This window comes from Microtus ochrogaster, chromosome 2, assembly GCF_000317375.1.
Source record: "Microtus ochrogaster isolate Prairie Vole_2 chromosome 2, MicOch1.0, whole genome shotgun sequence".
NCBI lineage: Eukaryota > Metazoa > Chordata > Mammalia > Rodentia > Cricetidae > Microtus > Microtus ochrogaster.
Genome location: NC_022010.1, coordinates 4,112,178 through 4,133,533, shown reverse-complemented (window position 1 = coordinate 4,133,533; position 21,356 = coordinate 4,112,178). Strand labels below are relative to the sequence as shown.

The 21,356-nt window shown below is 50.3% G+C and overlaps 1 protein-coding gene across 1 annotated transcript in view; it reads right to left on the bottom strand.

The window, feature by feature from the left end:
• Positions 1-21,356, bottom strand: part of Myo1h (myosin IH) — a 41,910-nt gene that overhangs the window by 1,552 nt on the left and 19,002 nt on the right. The window contains exons 13-29 of the mRNA XM_026783538.1: positions 20,486-20,577; positions 17,614-17,708; positions 13,199-13,245; positions 12,053-12,133; positions 10,956-11,061; positions 9,246-9,363; positions 9,026-9,139; positions 7,584-7,660; positions 6,314-6,382; positions 4,884-4,968; positions 3,847-4,006; positions 2,753-2,836; positions 1,714-1,807; positions 1,559-1,614; positions 782-917; positions 265-335; positions 45-142 (exon numbers count right to left, since the gene is read on the bottom strand). Of these exons, the coding sequence (XP_026639339.1) occupies positions 45-142; positions 265-335; positions 782-917; positions 1,559-1,614; positions 1,714-1,807; positions 2,753-2,836; positions 3,847-4,006; positions 4,884-4,968; positions 6,314-6,382; positions 7,584-7,660; positions 9,026-9,139; positions 9,246-9,363; positions 10,956-11,061; positions 12,053-12,133; positions 13,199-13,245; positions 17,614-17,708; positions 20,486-20,577 (1,583 nt within the window). The remainder of the gene's footprint in view (positions 1-44; positions 143-264; positions 336-781; positions 918-1,558; positions 1,615-1,713; positions 1,808-2,752; positions 2,837-3,846; positions 4,007-4,883; positions 4,969-6,313; positions 6,383-7,583; positions 7,661-9,025; positions 9,140-9,245; positions 9,364-10,955; positions 11,062-12,052; positions 12,134-13,198; positions 13,246-17,613; positions 17,709-20,485; positions 20,578-21,356) is intronic.

Below are 21,356 nucleotides of genomic sequence, written 5' to 3'. Positions count from 1 at the left end.
TGGGACTCATGCTGGCAGCCCTGTAACTGTGGCTAAGCCCCTACCTTCCTTGAACAACGCGGACAACGTGTTCCTTCTTAATCAGCATGGCCAGTTTAGTGGCCACCTCAAATATGTGGTCACACTGCAGGATGGCGTCTCCCTGTGGAGATGGTGACAGAGCGGGTTCAGGATGAGTGGTTTGAATGTGGAGGCTCTGCAGAATTCAACTGAGTTTCAGCCACAGCAGCTTCCACACCAGCGGAGGCCGGAGGGCACAGGTACCTTTTGCTGTTTGTCCCCTGGTGAAACATGAATGACTAGGATTCCATCGCTCAGACTGCTAGTGGAGACACCTGAGGATAGATCCAGAATTCAGAATTAATGAAGACAGGGCCTGGGGAGATGGCCACGCTTGAGGACCTGAGTTCGGATACCCAGCACCCACATAAAAATGAGACATTCAGGGGCTGGAGAGATGGCACAGAGGTTAAGAGCACTGGCTGCTCTTCCAGAGGTCCTGAGTTCAATTCCCAGCAACCACATGGTGGCTCACAACCATCTGTACTGAGATCTGGCGCCCTCCTCTGGCGTGTGGGCATACATCGAGGCAGAATGTTGTATACTTGATAAATAAATAAATCTTTTAAAAAAACAAGACATTCAGGCTTATCTGTACCCCTCCCGTGTGTGTGTGGGGGGGGGGGGAAATAGTTGCATCCACTGAGCCCCAAAGCTCAGTGAGTAGCCCCATCCTGAAACATGAGAGGCATCAGACACCCACTTGAGACTGCTCACCTACCTCTCAGGGCTGAGTACTCGATCTTCTGCTTGATTTTGGAATGTTCCACCACATACGCCGCCCTTGTAGTGAGGAGGAGTTGCCTCTGCCGTGCCTTGAAGCCTTTCCTGTCATACTTGATGACTGGGACGCCATACTATAAGGTGGTTGGTGTCAGCTGGAGGAGGGCTGCCTCAGACTGACTCAGCTTTTATATTAACACTTTTGCTTTGCTGTCCTGGTTCTGGAAGGTTTTGATTCTGAGTTCTCCCTTACTACTCAGCCCTCTGAGGAAACTGAGACTGCAGATCCAGCCTCCTGGGTCTGCTCTGATAGGCCAGCAGAGAGGAGAGCACTCATGACTCCTGGGTTTTCACAGTCTGGGGGAGTCTCCATTCTCTCATACTTTTCTCCAGAACCAAACCAGGGCCTCCCTCATCACCCCTCAGGCACCTCCCAAAGTCACACATGACTGGCAGCTGTGTAGAGAGGAGTGCCAGTACTGGGATCATCAATCTACTGCTCCTCACCAGTATGATGTCTCTCATGATACAGGTCCTGGCTACATCTCTTGTTTCATAGAAAAGCAAACCAAGATGGTTTGGGGGGTGACTGGAGGCAGGAATGGTAGTAGGCTTCCGTTGGCAAATGCCACCTAGTACCCAGAGTGGCCATGGGAAGCCCCAGAGAACCCAACTGCACCCCTGTGTTTTAGCATTTCTAGACACTCGGAGGGAGAACATGCCCTGGCCTCAGACATAGTAAGGGTCTTGGCGGAGGCCGCACACAAGGGTATACCTGGATCTTTTCACTGCCAAGCAGCTGGAGCACTTTGGGATTTATGTCGCCTTCATCTAGGGGAAGGGGCCAGAATAGCAGGGTCACCACCCTGTAGGGAAGACCTGCCACCTGCCGAGTCTGTGTTCCTGCCTCTGATCCAAACGCTCACTCACCCAGCCGGCTGTGGGCAAAGGGCTGGTTTAAGCTGTCTGTGTAGCCGTCCTTCTTCCCCCTGAAGATTTCGCTCGTGACCACCTTTTGCTGCATCTGGAAACAGACAGTTCAGAGTGTAGACGAGGTGGCCTTGGGCTGCTTCCCGGCAGGAGCCTTGTCACAGATGCCCTACAGCTCACCCTGGTGGAGACTGGGCTGGTACTTTTGTGGGTACCCTTACACTGATTTGTGGGTGGAGGTTTCAGAGCTTCGGAGAGTGTGGTGGTTTGAAAAAAATGTCCCCCCAAAGGGTGTGAAACTATTAGGAGATGTGATCCTGCTGGAGGAAGCGTGTCACTGCGGAGGAGTGTTTAGAGGTCTCATATTCTCAAGCCAAGCGCAGTGAGACAGACCACTTCCTGTTGCCTGCCTATCAAGATGTAGGACTCTCGGTTCCAGAGCATCTGCCTGCAGACCATGGTGATAATGGACTAAACCTCTAGAAATGCTAGCCATCCCCAATTAAATGTTCTTCTTTTGTAAGAGTTGCCATGGTCAAGGTGTCTCTTCACAGAAACCTGAAGACGGAGCATCTCTCTCTCCTAAAGCGTCTCTGCAACTCCAGCCCAGAGGTAGCTTGTGACCCACTGCTTGTATTTGTAAGTAAAGCTTTATTGGGACATAGCTATGGTGTTTGTATATACATGTCTGTGACTGCTTCCTGCTATAGCAAGAAAGCAAAGGAACAACAGGGCATTTGGCCCAGAAAGCCTCAAAGACTGACTCTGCAGCCCTTCACAGAAAAGACTACAGGGGCGAGAGTCCCCTGGCACAGGCAATTCTGCCTGGTGCAGTTCAGGGGCCTCCTTGATTCTGTCCCCATGATAACAACACGGGGATGCTAATTGTAGCTGCTGATATTTCTCACCTCCTTTATAAGTCCATGGGACTAGTGTGACCCTTGGCTCATAGGTAGACGGTAAACGTCGGCTTTAGTACTAAGACTCTGATGTGCAAGATGTCCCCATTACCATGCAGATGCCACATCTTCTGCCCTACCATGGCTTTCCTCTCGGCTGAGACTCCCCGGCAGTACTTCCGAACAAGGTTCCTCACGCACATCTTCCTGAGCAGGTTCGAAGCCTGTGTGGAGAACACGCCTCTTTCCCACCTGCCTCACTCCTTCCGTGGGCTGTGGTGACCCACGTGGCAGCTTAAGGGCATGGTGCTGTGATCGAAGCGAGACATCAGTATCTTTTTTTTTTGTTTGTTTGTTTTTTTGGGTTTTTTTTCGAGACAGGGTTTCTCTGTGATTTTGGAGCCTGTCCTGGAACTAGCTCTTGTAGACCAGGCTGGTCTCGAACTCACAGAGATCCGCCTGCCTCTGCCTCCCGAGTGCTGGGATTAAAGGCGTGCGCCACCACCGCCCGGCTGAGACATCAGTATCTTACACTCGGTCAGCACCCCTGAACTAGTTCTTGCTAACTTGATCAGAGCTTCTAAAGGGGAGGCTGTGGAAATGAGATGAAGAATCTCACAGGGTGGGACTGCGGTGGAGTCCAGGGATCCTAAGAGGAGCTGCCACTCTGCTTTGGAAGCGCAGTTCTCAACCTATGGGTCATGACCCCTTTGGGGGGTTGAATGACCTTTTCACAGAGGTTACATATCAGAGATCCTGCATATCAGACGTTTACATTATGATTCATAACAAGCAAAATTACAGATACGAAGTAGCAATAAACATAATTTTGTGGTTGGGAGTCATTACATGAGGAACTGTGTTCAAGGAGTGCAGCATTAGGAAGATTGAAAACCACTGTTCTAGAACATTCTTTGTGGAACCCGTGACAGTCACTTAGCTTCAAGACTGCTACAGCATGGTTGGAAACCATTCAGAGTGCTCTGCCACATGTCTGTAATTTCAGGACGTGGGAAAGCCAGCCTGGGCTATATAGTAAGCCCCTGTGTATTTAAAAGGCTCTGTCTAAACGTGTCTGTTTGTTTTATAGCCCCACTGATGAATTCTGAGGCATTCCATTTCTTCTAAGAGCTTTGAAAAGCAGCCCTGTTGAACCAAAGGGAAACGGGACACCCAGAAGGTAAGCTCTTAGCACCCCGCCATCTGCAACAGTAGCAGCCCACTATAGATTTACATTTTCCAGGATGCCTGGAGGCCTCAGCCAGCTCTGGTCCAGCACAGTCTTTGGCACGTGGTAGCGAAGATTCAAGATGTAATTCTTCCTCACGAGCACTACAAACTCCTCATTGTCAGGACAGAGGGGTTTGTCACGATTGATGAAACCCTTGATGAACCTCAAGAGGAAAGTGACAACGGTGGTTTACTCAGCCACACCTGCCCCAGCTGCCTGTGTGTCCACCCGCACCGCTCGGTTCTAACTAGCTTGAGGTAGTTGCCAGTTTAAAAATGAGCAGCATGACATAAAAGTCAGACGTCAGTTTTCCCTAAAGAGGAAGGCTGGCCACGCTGGCCAGTGCACATGCACTGGGCACAACGATGACAGACAGATGGCCTCCTGATTGGCTTGCAGTCCCCACGGCACCGTGTCCATCCCCATCTGTGAGACTTGCTCCCTTTGCCTGCCTCACTCTGGAAGCCATCTGACTAAGGGATATCACAACACTCAGCTGAGCTGTGGCAGTCAGGATTTGGAGAGCAAACAGCTGGATTCCCAGCCTGCTCTAAGGGCTGATCTTTCTGTACAAACCAAAACAGCAGCTGGAGAGATGGCTAAGACGCTACTCAGTGACGAAGGCTGAAGTTCAATCCCAGCACCCACAGCAGGCAGCTCACAAATACCTCTGCTCCTCTTCCAGAGAGCCAGGGCCCTCTCCTGCCTCACATTCACACCCATCTGCATATATACACCCAACAGGCAGCTCACAAACACCACTGCTCCAGCTCCAGAAAGCCAGGGCCCTCTCCTGCCCACACTCACACCTCTGCCCTTCAAACAGTCACAGAGAGCCAGGCGACCTACGACACACCCCTTAATTCCAGCACTGAGTCAAAGGGAGGAGAATCTCTGAGTTCGAACCCAGCCTGGTCTACAGAGTTCGAGGACAACCAGAAACAGAGAAAGCCTGTCTCCAAAAACACCAAAGAGCCACAGAAACCCCAGCAATTCCATGGGCACTGCAGCGCGCTGGTCCCTGGATGCCGACATCTTACCTCTGGATGATCTGCACAGCCCACCTTCTCCTCTTGATCTCCCTCCGAGCCAGGGCTCCGCGCCAGTAGGCTTCTAATTTTGTGGCTGAAAAGAAGCCGCTGCTCATTAGAAGGTAGGATGGTCATGCAGAAGTACCTCTGGCTTTTCCAGAAGGGCCCAGTCATGTGACTGCCCACCTGTGGGCCCTGCTGATCCCAGAGATCCTGACATTTCATACCTGCTGCTCAGAGCAGGGTAGCAGCAGGGGCTGAGAGAATCTTTGTGGAAGCTGAAGGTTCCAGGAGGGACCACCCTTGAGACCACAGCCTCATCTTATCCCTGTACTTAGTTTCCAGCACCCAGTGCCAACTTCCAGTGCCACATTCAAAGATGGAGATTCACAAGAGACGTGAAAAATTCGGAACTGGCCTGCCTCCATGTTTAATCAATCAATCAATCTCTCTCTCTCTCTCTCTCTCTCTCTCTCTCTCTCTCTCTCTCTCTGCCATCTCTTCCCCCATGTCAGCAGTGTTTCTATTGGAGATAACACATTGCAGTACTCAGAGCCCATGGGGCTGGTGGACCACGGTCTGATGTCCAGCTGCCCATTTATATAAAGTTTTATTGCAATACAGTTAAATCTGCTCATTTACATACTGCCTAAAGCAATTCGGAGGCGGCAGCAGCACAGTTGAGTAACTGTGGAGACTGTATGACCCACAGATGGAGAATATTCCTGTCTTGCTGATCTCTGTCATAAAGGAATAGTATACAGCTTTGAAAAGAAGTAACCATGCATCTCCTGGTTGAATTTCAGAAACAATTCAGAGAATAAAAATCCAGCCATAAAATACCAACACCCGTCAAGTTGTGCTATTTGGGGGCGTCCATAGATGATAAAAATATAAAAAAGAAAAATGGAGGAGTAAGAACCATAAAATTCAACAGAAAGTCTAAGAAACAGGGATAGGGATATCCCTTGAAAATGTCATTCCAAATGAGTTTTAGTGATGTGCAAAACTTTAAAGGAAATTACTCTTAGGGGATGGGGAGATGATGCCGTAATGAAGTGCTTCACTCTGCAACCTGGAGGACCCGAGTTCAAATCCCAGTACTCATACAAAAAGCTGGACATAGCAGCACATGTCTGCTCCCAGTGCTAAGGGACGGTGGAGGCAGAAGATCCCTGGGACTCATTAGACTTTCCGGTCAAATCAGTCAGTGAGACCTTGTCTCAAAAAAATATGGTGAAAAGAGACGGAAGATGCTCAATCATGACCTCTAGCTTCAACAGGCACACATGAACACAAGTGCCTGACACAGTATCTACATGTAAAGTCTGTGCATGGAACAAGTGTAGGCCACCATGCCATGATTACAGAACAGACAAGGGTGTAATGATGGGGTAGACAGGGAAGGACTCATCACACCCTTTCCTGCCCCACCTCACCTGCTTGTCTCTTCCTCACGAAGTCTCTCCTCCGCAGGCAGCCTTTGTACGTAGCTTGGATTCTTGAAACTTAAAACAAAAGTTTTGATGAATTGGCTTCTGTGTCTTTATGATTCCCAGAAGCAGGAAGGACCGACCCCCACCCCACCCCAGAGTAGAGCTCCAGAGCCTGCAGTGTAGCCATTCTTAGGGTGCTAAGTATTAGACAGGAGCAGCTGGCTCCATAGGCCTGGCTCCCAGGCATGCTATGGTTCTCAACTTCCATGGGTAGAGGAAGAGGCGCAGGTAACAGTGCCCAGTTCAGACATCATCCTCACAACCCACCCACAAGGTGGGAAGGACATGGGTGTATCTCCAAAGGAAGCATGCAGGCTCGGTCAGAGATGACTAGCGGCCTTAGGAGGGCACCAGCTGAGCAGTGTGAGCACCCGGACACCTTTCAGCTCTGACCCCCATCACCCCCTCCACACAGTGAAAGGTCCTACCAGAGGCCAAGCTCACAGAGGGCCTCAGACACCAGCAACTGCACAGCCTCTAGGAAGAGGTGCTGACGCAAACCCCTGAAGCCTGGCTAAGCCAGTGCCTTCATCTCACAGGTGGGTGCCCATGGGTACCTGCTGCTGGAGGTGCTCAGTGGTAGAGAGCTGGCCTAGCATGTGCAACCATCAAACCTTGAAACCAGACTGGCCCAAGTTCAAGCCTGGCTCTGCCACAGACCAGCTGTGTGATATTCGGCAGCTTCCTGGCGTCTCTGTGCCTCAGTTCTCCTGAATGTGAAGTGGGGGCAGTAGGCCTACTCACAGGCCTGGTCTGGAATGTGACTTGGTCAAGGACTTGATGCACATGGCACAGAGCAAGGACCTCGGCTGCTCAGTGTGCAGAAACAGGAAGTGCCTGGTCCACCATCCAACTACTGTCACTTGCCATTCACGAAAACACCCTGGCTGTGGGCTTTGAGGGCAAACTTGTTGCCATCACCACATATGTAAAGGAACTGGTGAAGGCTGGACTGAGGGGGGTCTCCCATAACTACACTTCGTCATGCATAAGGGTTCTAGAAAGCCACAGCCTGGACATAGAGCATGTCTCCTCCTGCCCTTGGAGCCCATCAGTCCAGAGGGGTCCATCATAACCCTATAGCCCCACACCTTATCCCTGGTTCTTCAGTGAGGTCTTTGAACACATGGACACCCATGTTTGAGGTTTTTCTTCCCTCACTCCCTGGTTAAACTTCTTCATTTCTCTTGAAAGTGGGTTAAAAAGATCATACCTAATTGATGTTTACTAAATTCAAAGGCATCTTCAGTAGCAAACAGAGTTCTGGGAAAGCGGATGAATATTTTGGTTCTAGCAAAAGCAAAAAGAAACATATAATTATTGGCCAGTCAGTCGCCACCCACGATGGGTGGGCAGTGTCCCACCCCCAAAGCACGTCCAATCAGAACTTTAGAATGTGACCTTTGTGGGGCATGGCTCTCTTTGCAGATGTGATTTTACAGTAGGGACAGAGGGGAGACAGTAGGTTAGGCAGGTCCTGAAGGAGTGTCCTTTATCAGAGCTAGAAAGAATGTGTAACCAAACAGGCAAGAGCAGTCCTGTCAGTGTGGGAAGGCCCAGAGCCTGCCAGAGCTCCCAGAAATGGTGAAGACCTTCCAGATGGAACCTGGCCTGCCCACGCCTTCCTCTTGGACCCTGCACTGTGAGAATGCATTTCTGCTCTGGTGACTTTTCATGTAGCCCTAGAGAGTGAATCTACCATGCTACCTGAAGTTGCTCACAGTTATGCCTCTGGGGTTTCAGGAGGGATGCTAAGGGGCACCAACTACATAGTGCCTTGTGCTGGAGACTTTCTCAGAGCAGCTACTGAGTGGGGTGGCAGCATGCCATGCCTTGTGATGCCAGTTCCAGGGTTATAGAATGTGCATGGATTTGTGTGGCCATCTCAGGGATGTGGATGGATTAATCTGGGCCAGAGCTGGCAGACTGATCATTGGTAGAGCCAGGGGCAGGCATCCCTGAAGCAGTCAGGCATTCCTGAAATGGTCAGGCCCTGTTGTGTAAGAACTGGTCCTCTTGAGGCTTGAACACAGTTCTTTACAGCCACACTAGCCCTGACCAGAATGACTAACAGTACAGACCCAAGTCATCCTGGCTAATCTGAGTGAGTGCCCAAAAGTGATCAACACATGGGAAAGATCTCTGCTCCAGATACTGGATCCCTACAGTGGTACCCGAGGTTCTAGAATACCATTTTGGCTTGCTAAGAATGAAGCAAGATGAAGTTAGTTCTCTATGAGCAGTAAGAGAAGCCTAGCCAGGGCAGGCAGGGCCCTATCCTGCCCCCTCTTCATTTTGTAGGCAGAGGCTTCACCCAGCTGTGGCGCCAAGCCTGTGACACCTGTCTTCTTTGCATCCACTGATTCTCACTATGACCACTCAGCTGCATTTAAACCTAGTAGCAGAACTGGCTTTCAAACAGTTTCCCAAAAAAACACAAGGCAATTCCAGGCATGTCCAGCTCTTGGGCTCTGTGCAGCCATGGACACCAGTGAATAAGAATTTTAAAGATTTTTTTTTCCATTTCAATTGAGCAATTTGCAGTGAGAACTTTGTTGATGGCAGCACTGTACCTCCACATCAGAGGCTGCACACGCCTGCTCCATGTGGATCAGCACAGGGGAGAGACAGTTTGGGGGCTTCCCGGCCACTTACTTTCCTAGCTTGTAGTCCTGAGGTTGGTAGCCGATATACTTGATCAGCTTCTCGACACCCTCTCCTGGGGGGCCGTGCCAGTGTGGCCAGGTATCTGGGCACAAAGACTTGTACCTGCCAGGAATGGAGAAGGACATATAGAAGCCATCGGGACACCCTACAGTGCCTTCTGCGCTAGCCCAGAGGTCTCCTGGACCATCTTGTAGTGGATCGGCCTCACCTTTGCAGGAAGTGCTCATACTTGCGCCTGTAGGCGAAGCCTGCCCGGCGCACACGCAGGTGCTCCATCAGTCCCAGGTACTTGATCTGGTGACTGATGAGGAAGTCGTCAAACTTGCCTTTGGGGAAATAGAAGAGAGTGACTGGAAAGGCTCCCTCAGCTCCACCTAAGCCAAGCTTCTAGGCTGCTGCTCCGGGCTGGGTCCAGCCACAGAGACCGGCTATTAGGCCTCAGCTGTGTTTCTTAGGTGGAAGGGTTCTAGTTTCTACTGACAATCCCGAAGTCCACTAAGGAAGCTCGGACTCTCACGGGCAGCAACGGGCCGAAGGGCTTCTTCCTGTTGTCACCTCTCTAGGGAGAACACAGTTCAGCCCTGTCACCTGCCGGGGCTCTGCTCAGAGAGCTTAGAACGAGAACATGCCCCAGAGTCGCAGGCTGTTCTGGAAGATTGTTCACTGCTGCAGAGAATTCTCCTGTCATCTGTCACTCTGATTCCTGTCACCTTGGACACCTGTCTGGCATCACCAGGCTCTGTCCGGACCATCAAAGAAGCCCTTCTCAATATGTCTATCATCTGTTGTTCTTATTTCTTTTCTTTTTTCCCCTTGATTACTTACCTCTGCCTCCTGGGGTGCTGGGATTAAAGGTGTACTACAATGCTCAGCCCTTTTCTTTTCTTTTTTTGGTTTTTCGAGACAGGGTTTCTCTGTGGTTTTGGAGCCTGTCCTGGAACTAGCTCTTGTAGACCAGGCTGGTCTCTAACTCACAGAGATCCGCCTGCCTCTACCTCTGCCTCCTGAGTGCTGGCGCCACCACCGCCCGGCTGCTCAGCCCTTTTCTAAAGTTTATTTTACATTTAAAATGTGTGTGTGTGCCGGGCAGTGGTGGCGCACGCCTTTAATCCCAGCACTCGGGAGGCAGAGGCAGGCGGATCTCTGTGAGTTCAAGACCAGCCTGGTCTACAAGAGCTAGTTCCAGGACAGGCTCCAAAACCACAGAGAAACCCTGTCTCGAAAAACCAAAAAAAAAAAAAAAATGTGTGTGTGTGCACGTGTGTGCCTGTGTATGCATGCACGTGTGTGTACATATGTGTGTGCATGCATGTGTGCGTGTGTGTGTGTGTGTGCAGGTGTTCTCAGACTCTAGAAGAGGACATTGGATCCCACAGAGCCAAAACTACAGGCAGGTGTGAGGCACCTTTTATCAATGCTGGGAATTAAACTCGGCTCCTCTGTAAGAACAGTACCTGCTTTTCATTTTGGCGCCATCTCTCCAGCCCCTTCTTTTATGTTTCAGTCTCTCTCTCTCTGTGTGCTCACACACGCATGTGTGGTGGTAAGAGGGCAGCCTCAGTGTTAGTCTGCCCTTCCCGTCTTGTTGCAGATAGGATCCATCTTGCTGTTTGCGATGTGCACTGGGACACCAGGTTAGCCCATGAGCTTCCAGAGACTCAGTCTCAGCCTCCCGTCCCTCCATAGGAGCACTGCCTTTACAGACACGGCTTTATGTGGGTGCTGGGGATTTGAACTCAGATCCTCACACTTGTAAGGCAAGCACTTCACCCACTGAGCCACAACCCAGCCTTCTTCTATTGTTAGAGTTCATGTTCAAGGGCGTGGCTGTGGTGGCTTTGAGGTTAAACCCTCCACCCTGCTGTGCTCCCACCCCACCCCCACCCCCAGTTCCAAGGTCTCTGGGTGGGTGACTCACTGGGCTCCTTTCTTTCGTTAGGCTTGATGCAGCGGATATACGAAGGCTCCTTGGAGGTGAGAAGTTCCAGGAGGCTACTCAGGCTGTTCTTAAACTGAGTCCCAACCTGTGTGGTGAAAACACACTGAGCGCACACCCAGCCAAGGCTCCAGCCCCTGAGGCCTGACCTTTGCCTATTAGCGTTCTGCCCACTGACTGGAGGCTGCAGATGCCCTGTTCTAGGATGATGAGTTCCCATTGCTTTGGGGCTTGCCAGGCAAGAGCGGCTGGCTTCTAAGGCACATCGAGATTTTTCTATCTTGAGCAATGGCTGGGCCTGTTGACAGGGAGGGGCTGTGCTGGGGTGCTAGGTTCCTTGCTCAGGCAAACATCCACCCAGGGGGAAGCAGTCGCGGTATTACAGCTGGGATCTGAGATGTCCCTCGAAGGCCCATGTATTAGCTCCGTGCAGCAGCTTTTACAGTGACCAGAGGTCCCTGACCTCACTGAAAAAGGAATCACTGATCGATTCAGAGCCCATGGTCTTTGCGTATAGTGGTGGTGGTGGTCTTTAGGAGGGCGTGGGTTCTTTAAAAGGCATGGCCTAGTCAGGAAGTAAGTTACTAAAGCTGTGCTTTGAAGAATACATTTCCCACAATCCCTTGTGCAGGCTCCACACCTTCTCTGCCAGGGCATGCCATGCCACCCACACCAGGAGGCCTTGGGGTGCAATCTAAAGTCAGAAATCAAACCAACTTTTAAGTTGTCTTCCTTTAGAGCTTTGTCACACACGCAGAGTACCTCGGGGAGCCAGGTCGCCACTGGGTCCAGCCCCCTCTGTCTCCCCTGAGTTTCCTAATTCTCTCCCTCCCAGACTGTAAGCCCCCCCCCCCAGGACAGGGAACCCCCAGCCCAGGACAGTTGCCTGCACAGGAGATGTCAGTGATGGTCTGCAACAGAATGAATTGATACAAAGTGTACACACAGATTTTGTGCTTATCTGTTAGAGAAAAGGGGAGAGAGGTGGCTTCAGAGGGGCAGGTATGGAATAGTCACTGTCCCCGGGACTTTTGCCCCCTTGCTAAACCACACCAGCTTCTCAGTGCTCGCTCACTCACCGTTGGTGGCCGCCTCCGGTTTTCCAGCTCTGCCACCAAGAAACACTCCCTCAGAATGCTGTTCTGGGACCCACACAGCACCTGTGTGAAGAGGACCAGCATTGAGCTCTCTGCTCTAGGAATCATCGGAGGCCAGGAGACAGCAGAGCCACCCTCTCCGTGGGCACTTAAAGACATTCCCCCCTACAATAAAGTGGGAAGCCACACAAATGGCTTCCACGCTCAACACTGCCAAAGAGCACACTGGGAGGAGGCATCTAAATGCAGCAGCCCCAGCCTTGTGTGCTTGTGGGGGCATCTGGTTTTCTCTAACATGATGACATGAGACTTTCCCCAGCCCCGCTTAGTGCCAGGGAATAAGCCAACCTATGCACAATCAATCATAAGAGTGGGGAGTAAGTGGTCGTGCAAGGTGCAGTGCACTTCTGTGCGGGGAAGGACGGGGACACACAGCCTGGCCTCCAGTTCTGGAGGAGAACTCGGAAGCCGGCAGATGTTGGCTTGCAGGAGACAGACATGGTGGCATGAAGCCAAACACTCTAGGCTTTGCATTATCTGGCCTTGCTCCATCAATTTTCAAAAATAATCTGTTATAAGAAAAATGCAGGCCCTTTTATTCTTGTTACAACCATACTGGGCACCTTGCACACACTAAGTCCAAGCCCAGCCTCTCATTGTTCGTCATTTTCCTCCTCTTCTCATCTTGGACTTCGTTTTTTTCTTTTAGACAGTTTCACTAGATAGCCCAGGCTGGCCCTAAACTCAAGATCTTCCCATCCCCCCCCGTCGAGTGCTGGTATGTGCCACCATGTCTGGAAGAAGTCCTTAATTTAATAAAATTAAGACCATACAAAATGTGCTTCTATTTATCTAATAGAGTTTGTTCAGCCTTAAAGCAGGAAATCCTGTTGGTTTTCTTAGACAGGGTCTGGTGTCATCCTGGCTGGCCGAGAACTCCCTGTGTGGCTGAGGATGACTTCATCCTCCTGGTCCTAAGTGCTAGAGAGGATGACAGACTGCCATAGTTCCAGTTTAGGACACAATGCATGGGCAAGAAAGTTCCAGAACTTCCAGAGCCACCATTGATTTCTGTCATAGGCCATGACCTCACCATTAAAAACATGTGGGATGAAGATTCAAACTTACCTCCTTCAGGTGTCTGTAAAGCAGGTCATTGTTTTTCTCCAAAAATCCTGGTTTAAAAAAAAAGTCCCAATCGATGAGATGCCACACTGATTGCTAAGACACATCCTGATGACGTCTGAAGTTGCATGGGGTTTCTGCCTTCAGGATACTGAGACGGGGCTAGATCCCAGCAGTAAGCTGTGGAATGTGCTATGCTAAGCATGGAGCAATACTCAGGCCTCAACCGACGCTAGGAGGACGCCCCCTAGCTGCAACGATTTACATCAGACAGAGCAAGACAGCATGAGGATGCCTGCCCCCTGCATACTCCCAGACAGATCCAGATATCCTGAGGACACCCCCCATCCCAGACAGAGCCAGGCATCACGGGGGACACCCCCCATATCCCCAGACAGAGCCATACATCATGAGGATGCCTGCCCCCTGCATACTCCCAAACAGATCCAGATATCCTGGGGACAACCCCCCATGCCAGAAAGAGCCAGGCATCATGGGGGACCCCCCCTGTACCCTCAGACAGAGTCAGACATTATGGGAGATACTCTTCCTTTATACCCCAAAACAGAGCCAGGTATCCTAGGGAGATACCCCCCCCCCCATATAATTCTAGAGTACCAGATACTATAGGGGCTGATTTCACAGGCTGAGAGTCAGGTCCTCAGAGGGAATTTATAGCAGACACATGCCTTGAGTCTTAAGTAATCCAGTAGCAATGACTAATAACCCACAGAGACAGCAGAGGGCATTGAGCCCTAGGTGGCCAGTAGACACCATGTGACTTAGGAAAATCAACCCCACTGAGAAAGACAAACTCCAGTGGTGACCTTTTCCATGCCCTAATTTTTTTTTCTTTTGGATTGGTTTGTTTGTTGAGTCAGGGTCCTGCTATGCAGCTCTGGCTATCCTGGAACTCACTACATAGATCAGGCTGGTCTCGAACTTACAACTTACAGAGATCCGCCTGCCTCTGCCTCCGGAGTGCTGGGACTGAAGGGGTAAGTTGCAATATCAGGCCTTTCTCCCTTGAGTCTCTTCATGCCCAGGTTGGCATCCAGCTCACTATACAGCTGCTCTTCCTCCCTTTACCCAACAAGCACTGAGATTGTAGGCATCTGCCAGCATGCCTGGTGTGCACAGCGCTACAGACTGAAGCCAGGGCTTTAACACATGCTAGGCCGGTACTCTACCACTGAGCCACATCTCCAGCCTGACGAAAACTGGCCTTACGTGGTACAGTTACAGTCCGGAGTCGTGACACACGCCTTTGCTTCCAGCACTCCCCAGGCAGAGACAGGCAAATCCCTGCAAGTCCCAGACTAGCTAGGATTATTTTGTTAGATTATATCTCAAAAACAAACAAAAAACCATTGTTGACTTGTGGCTAACCCAGGAATTGAACAAGTAAAACCAGCAACAAAAGCTATGCATTAAAAAAGCCGCATCAAAAATGTCTAATAAGGTGGTGATCGTCAGGTCTCAAAACGGGTCTTTTTATTCCGGCAAAATACACAGTTTACCACATTGTGGGACTCAGTGGGCAATGACTCGAGGTGATCCAAGTTTGGATCCCCAGTGCCCATGTAAAACCCAGGTGTGGTGGCTCAAGCCTGTAATCCTAGGGCTGAATGGGCAGTGAGCTCTAGATTCAGTGAGAGCCTGTCTTAAAAAAAAAGGTGGAGGATGACTGAGGACCCCTGATGACCTCAGGCCTCCACATGTGCACACGCCCACACATGAACATATACACGGAAAGATTTACCATGGTAACTGTAAGTACAGCAGCTTCAAGGCCATCCACGTGTAACCATCACCACCTGGGACTTTGTAAACCTCCCAAGCCCAAACCTGTACTCGAACTAGCGGCTTCCCAGCCCCATTGTGTCTCTGTGGAGGGAGTTGATTCCTGCAGACCTCTCGTGTGAAAAGAATGACGCTGCAGATGTCACTTCGCGACTGGCTTCTTCCCCTCTGCATCTTCTCCTTCCTGTCCAGGGCTGAGCCAAGCTCCATTGCATATTCAGAATTTAACTTTGCTACTTGTCTATCCCTGTGGCTTCAAGCCCCTGACTATGATGAAGAACGCTGCCCCACATATGGGTGGACAAATGCAGCTACACCCAGAAATGGTCAAAGCTAGCTTCTAGTAGAACCTGTAACTCAGGTAGAACCAAGAAGCCCAATGCAGTGATGTTTCCAGGAGACAGGTGAAAGCAAGCATCCTGGGGACGGGGTGCTGTCAACTTTCCAGAGAAAAACAGCTGAGCCTGTGCTTCCCTGAGCATGGATGCTGCTTATGAAAGTCAGAGGTTGGGCTCTCAGCCCCCTCCACCAGCTCCTGGACTCTGTGACCCCAGGAGATGCATTAAAATGCTGTGAGCTCAGGGGGGACAAACCTGGGACCATGCCTGCTCCGTGGGTTAGCCCAGCGAGCATGAGTGGGGACCAAGACTCTGGTGTTTATCACATGGAAGATGAAGCACACGTGCAAATGAACACGCTCCAGCTTTTGTAGGCAGACATTAAGACATCCCCTCAAAGCACTGACAGGAAGTGTGGCTCCGGAGATCGCCTCAGGAGAGGCTGGGACTTCCCTTCCTCTGTGCTCCCTCATGGCAGCCGGCTTCCAGCCTCACCCAAGTGTCACTTAATTCTGTACACAAGGCCACAAGTCATCCCAGAGAGCTGGGCTGTTCTAAACCATGTTCTCTATACTACTTTGCATTTAAAGAAAGGAAACTTAAAATGTGCTCTGTTACTTTAAAGATTTGGGGTGCTGGAGAGATGGCTCAGTGGTAAAGAGCACTGGCTGCTCTTCAGAGGTCCTGACTTCAATTCCCAACAACCACATGATGGCTCACAACCATCTGTAATGAGCTCTGGTGCCCTCTTCTTGGCCTGCAGGCATACAGACAGACAGAACATTGTCTATACGATAAATAAATAAATCCTTAAAGGAAGAAAGATACTCTCAATAAAGAGAAAGGTCAGTTCTCAGAATTGGGGAAAATACCAGCAAATCCTACAGTTGACAAAAGGCCCAGTGTCCAGAATATGTGAAGAACTCTGGTGATTTATCAAAGCAGGCAGCTCCTCAAGGATGCACAAATGAATGGCGAGGACACGAAGAGTGCTTGGCTTCAGCAGCCACTAGAAGAACCACAGGACAGACCTTCACACCTGCCCAGAGGGCTGCTGGCAGAGCATTGTGGGTGCTGGGGAGGATGTGGAGAAACCAGGACCATGGCGGCCAGGGGGGTCCGCAAAACACTAAGTAGGGTGCTTCCATGGGATCCAGCTACTCGTTTCCTCACTATACTCAGGAAAACAAAAGTAAGCCAGGCCATCCCAGCTACTCCAGGAACTGAGGTAGGAAGATGCCAAGTTCAAGGTCAGTCTGGGCAACTGAGTGAGACTGTCTCGAAATTCTAAAACTCCCAGAAAAGGACTGAGGGGACCTCAGTGACAGGGCACCCCCCTAATGTGCACAGGACCCAGACTCAATCTCTGGAACTGCTGGAGGAGGTGGGGGGGGCATACAGGTATGGAGGACTGAGGGGACCTCAGTGACAGGGTACCCCCCTAATGCGCTGGAGGAGGTGGGGCATACAGGTATGGTCCCAATGTCAGTCTCCATGCGGCTGAGAGGATTAGCCCCTGAACACTTATGAATATGAGCACAGACAAGCTTATCCAGAGAAAGAAATGAGCAGTGAAAATGAACGACAGCGTGGAGGAACCTTGAAACATTATGCTAAATGAGGAGAGTCAAACCCCCAAAGATTCTCCAGTTCATGATAGGAAGGCTGTGGAGTTAGGATGTGTATTACTTAATTCTCAGCCAGGCAGTGGTGGCGCAGGCCTTTAATCCCAGCACTCAGGAGGCAAAGGCAGGCGGATCTCTGTGAGTTTGAGGCCAGCCTGGTCTACAGAGCGAGTTCCAGGACAGCCAAGGCCACACAGAGAAACCCTGTCTTGAAAACCAAACAGAAAAGAAGAGAAGAGAAGGAAGGAAGGAAGGAAGGAAGGAAGGAAGGAAGGAAGGAAGGAAGGAAGGAAATTTCTTAATCTCTATTGCTGTGGGGAGGGGCAAAGAATGGAAAGGGGCACTTGTCTAAAATGAAATTGAGTGTACAGTTGCACAACTCTGAACACACTAAAACCCTCAAGTTGCACATGTTAATGGATGAGCTATGTAGTGCGTGAATACTTTTATTTATTTAGTTTTTAAAAACTGGTGGTTCTATCTGAAGTAATAAGTAAAACGTGAAAGAGCCTTCAGGTGGCGTGCTCGAGTGCAGGAGCTTTGGGGTGACTGCAGATGGCACCTCCTTGGACGACCTGGTGACCGGCATGCGCACACAGGCACCCGCTCAGCTGTGACCCACAGACAGTGACCTACAACCTCTGTCACTCACCCTTGGTGCTGTAGGTGACCTCTCCTGCATAGTGCAGGAGGCGGAACTCCAGCCAGCCAATCCTCTTCCAGCCCTTCGGACCAGCCAGCTTCCTTCTGCAAGACAGACACATGCTGCTGGACCCTTCTCCTTCATGGCAGCAAGAATGACAGAGAAAGTCCTGGGCCAGCCGCTCAGCGACATTGCCATCAACCTGAAGGAGGCGCCCAGTGAGCCTTGCGCCCTATGTCTGGCTGTGTGTCAGCTCTCACACTTAGAGCTGCCCCCCACTAAGCTAGTGAGGAAGGAAGCCTTATCTGCCTGGGAGGAATATTCAGGCTTTGCTTTTAATAAAGTCACCTGGCACTGGGGGCATGACTCTCTGGTGGAACACGTGTGGCAAGCAGAAAGCCTTGGGTTCCCTCGACAACTCACAGGGTGGTTTTTGCTTGTTTGTTCTAGTTTTTTATTAAGAATTTTTTAATACAATCTTTTCTCATTTTACATAGCTATCCCTGTTCCCACTCTTTCCCTTCCTCCAGCTTTCCCCACCTTCCCCCACCATACTCCTGTTTGTTTTTTAATCCTGTGTGTCTGGGTGTTTTGCCTGATGTGTGTCTGTACACCACATTAGTAGCTGATACCTCCTGATGCCCTGGAACTGGAATTAGAGACAGATGTGAATCTCCATGTGAGCACTGGGAACCAATTTGGGTCCCTTGGAAGAGCAACAAGTGCTCTTAACCTCTTCAGCCCCATTTTTTAAAATAATAATAAAAAAAAAGGTTGGGTGTGGTAGTGCACAACTTTAATCCCAGTACTCAGGCAGGAGGATCTTGGTGAGTTTGAGGCCAACCTGGTCTACATAGAAAGCTTCAGGTCAGCAAAGGCTACATCATGAAACCCTGTTTCCAAAAAGTAGAAGAAAGAGAGGAGGAGAAAAGGGCAAGAGGAGGAGTAGGTCCAGCGAGATGGCTCCACAGGCAAAGGTGCTTGCCACCAAGCCTAATGGCTTAAGTTTGATCTGAGGACCCTACCTTGCGGAAGGAGAGAACTGACCTCTCCCCAGGGTGGTACATGTGTTCACGGGCATGCTCACACACACAGATATTAACATATGCATTCTTTAAAGGTTTGGTGAAATAGATCACTTGGCAAAATGCTTGCCGTAAAAGCATGAGACCTGAGTTTGATTTTCAGAACCCAGCTTAAAAAAAAAAAAAAAAAAGTAAGTCAGGCCTGGCTGTGTGGGCCAGTAATGCCAGCCCTGGAAAGTTGGAGACAGGCTGGTCCCTACAGGTCAGCACGCCTAGCCTAATGGACAGACCCTAAGTCCCAACGAGAGACCATTCTGTCCATGCTCACCTCATTTGCATATCTAGCTTCATCCGTGTCTCTCAGGTCTGACAGGGGTGTTATCAATGACAGTGTCTGTGGACACTCCGAAAGCTACTGAGTAGCTGTGGTAGTATCCTACCGTGCGGAAAGTGGGGCTCAAATGCAGAGGGGTCACATCAGCTCTGCCCACTCAGTAAGTGGCCACGCTGGGACTATGATTCAAAGCCAGGTTTTATTTTGCTTGTTGGTGCTGGGACTGAATCCAGGTGTCTGGCTGACCAGGAACTTGTTACATAGATCAAGCTAGCCTCGAATTTAGGGATCATCTACCTCCTGAGTGAGTTTAAGGGAATGCCTACCCCTTGGTCTACAGCACGTTTACGTTTTTCTCTTATTTGTCTCATAGACTAAGTTAAAATTTGAATTTTCTTTCTGGAACGTTGTGAATGCTTTTGATTGGTTTGGGGGTTGCATATAAATCAAACATTCAGGGTCTGTAGAGATGGCTCAGTGGTTCTGAACACGTGCTGTTCCTGCAGGCCACCTAGGCTCAGTTCCCAGCTCACAACTGCCTGTAGCTCCAGCTCCAGGGAATCTGACAGCTGGCCTCCATGGCCACCCGCCCTCACACGCACAAACACACATGTGTACACACATAAATACATTCCCTGCTGCATATTCACACTTATTATTTGTTCTTATGTTTGTGTACGTTGGTGTTTTGCCTGTATTTATGTCTATGTGAGGGTGTCAGATCTTGGAGTTACAGACAGTTGTGAGTTCCCATATGGGTGCAGGGAATTGAACCCGGGTCCTCTGGAAGAGCAGTCAGTGCTCTTAACGGCTGAGCCATCTCTCCAGCCCATGCACCCCAAGTTTTTCTCATTTTCTCCTTCGTTTTAAGCTCTTTGTCTTTCAGTGTGGCATAGGCTGGCCTGAAGTCTTGATTCCCTGTCTCAGCCTGCCGAGCCTTGGGATGGCAGGCCTGTGTCACTGAATCTGGCTGTTGCTACTGTGCCTAAATTGTTCAGAAGGACCATCTCATGCCTGCACCACATGTGAAATGTAACCACCGTCAAACAAAGCAAGATACTCACTCTAGTTGGAATTCCTGTCAGTCCAATTTCTTCTAACAGGCATGCTGGCATGTGAGCCGGTTTCCAGGATGCTATTTTTGTATATGAAGTCACTGTACTGTGTGTATGCATTGTGTGGTATATGTGAACATATGTACGTGGTTGGCACACAGAGACCTGAGGAGGATGGACACTGGTATCCTTCTCTGTCACCCACTGCTTTATTCTTTTAGGTCGGCTGGCAGCAGCCAGCTCCAGGAATTGTCCTCTCTCAACCTCCACAGCCCTGGATGTGTCCAGCCACGCCCAGCTTTTGTGTGGGTGCTAGGATTCGAACTCAGGGGCTCATGCTTGCACAGCAGGTGGTCTTACCCACTGAGCCGTCTCTCCAGCCCCAGAGTACTTGGACTTGGACACGGGTCCAAGAAAGAAGACATAGCATTCTCCACACAAGGCAGCCCCCCAGATGAAGTACGCACGTTTGGAAGTGTGCGTGCTTGCCCACTTTCTCTTCCAGCTTCTCCAGGAAACTCAAGTCTGTGGCGGGACCTGGACGGATGCATTCTTCATCCTTTCAAATGAAAAGACAGCTCAACCGCACACCACAGTGTATACTGGTTCAGATCAACCCCACACCATGGCATACACTGGTTGGCTGAGATCTAAGTGCTTTCTCCAGCCGTGGTTGGATGTTCTAGATGGAATTCCTGTTGCCCCACATGAGACCAGGTGGACCCCTGGGACAAAGGTGTACCCAGCACATGTGCTTGGACACTGGGGCTGACCCCAGAGAGACTGGAGATGCCACATAGTGACTCTCCCTGCGTCTGACCGCTGCTGTCCTATTTCCTTTCCCATCTCCCTCCTATTCTTTTCTTTTGAGGCAGGCTTTGCTGAGTATCCAGGTTGCCTCCAAGTCCTGCCTTAGCCTTTCCAGTGCAGAGATTATATGCGCTCCACCGGCACAGACTCCAACCTGTGTCCCTTCCTTCCTTCCTTCCTTCCTTCCTTCCTTCCTTCCTTCCTTCCTTCCTTCCTTCCTTCCTTCTTTCCCCCTCTCCTCTTCCCCTTCCCGTCTTTCTTTTTCTTCTCCCTTGCCTTTAGTTAGAGTCTTGCTGTGTAGTTTCAAATGGTCTCAAACTCATAATCCTCCTGCCTCTGCCTCCTGAGTGTTGGAATAGCAGGCATATTACCATCACAGCCCAGTCTAATCCATTTTTCTTTCCTTCCTTCCTCTCTTGCCCCCTACTTAGTGTCTTGTAACAGCCTCAAGCTCATGATTCCTGAATGATGGGCTAACAGGCAGTTCCCACCATGCCTTGCTCTGGCCAAATTTATGGACTTCTCAAA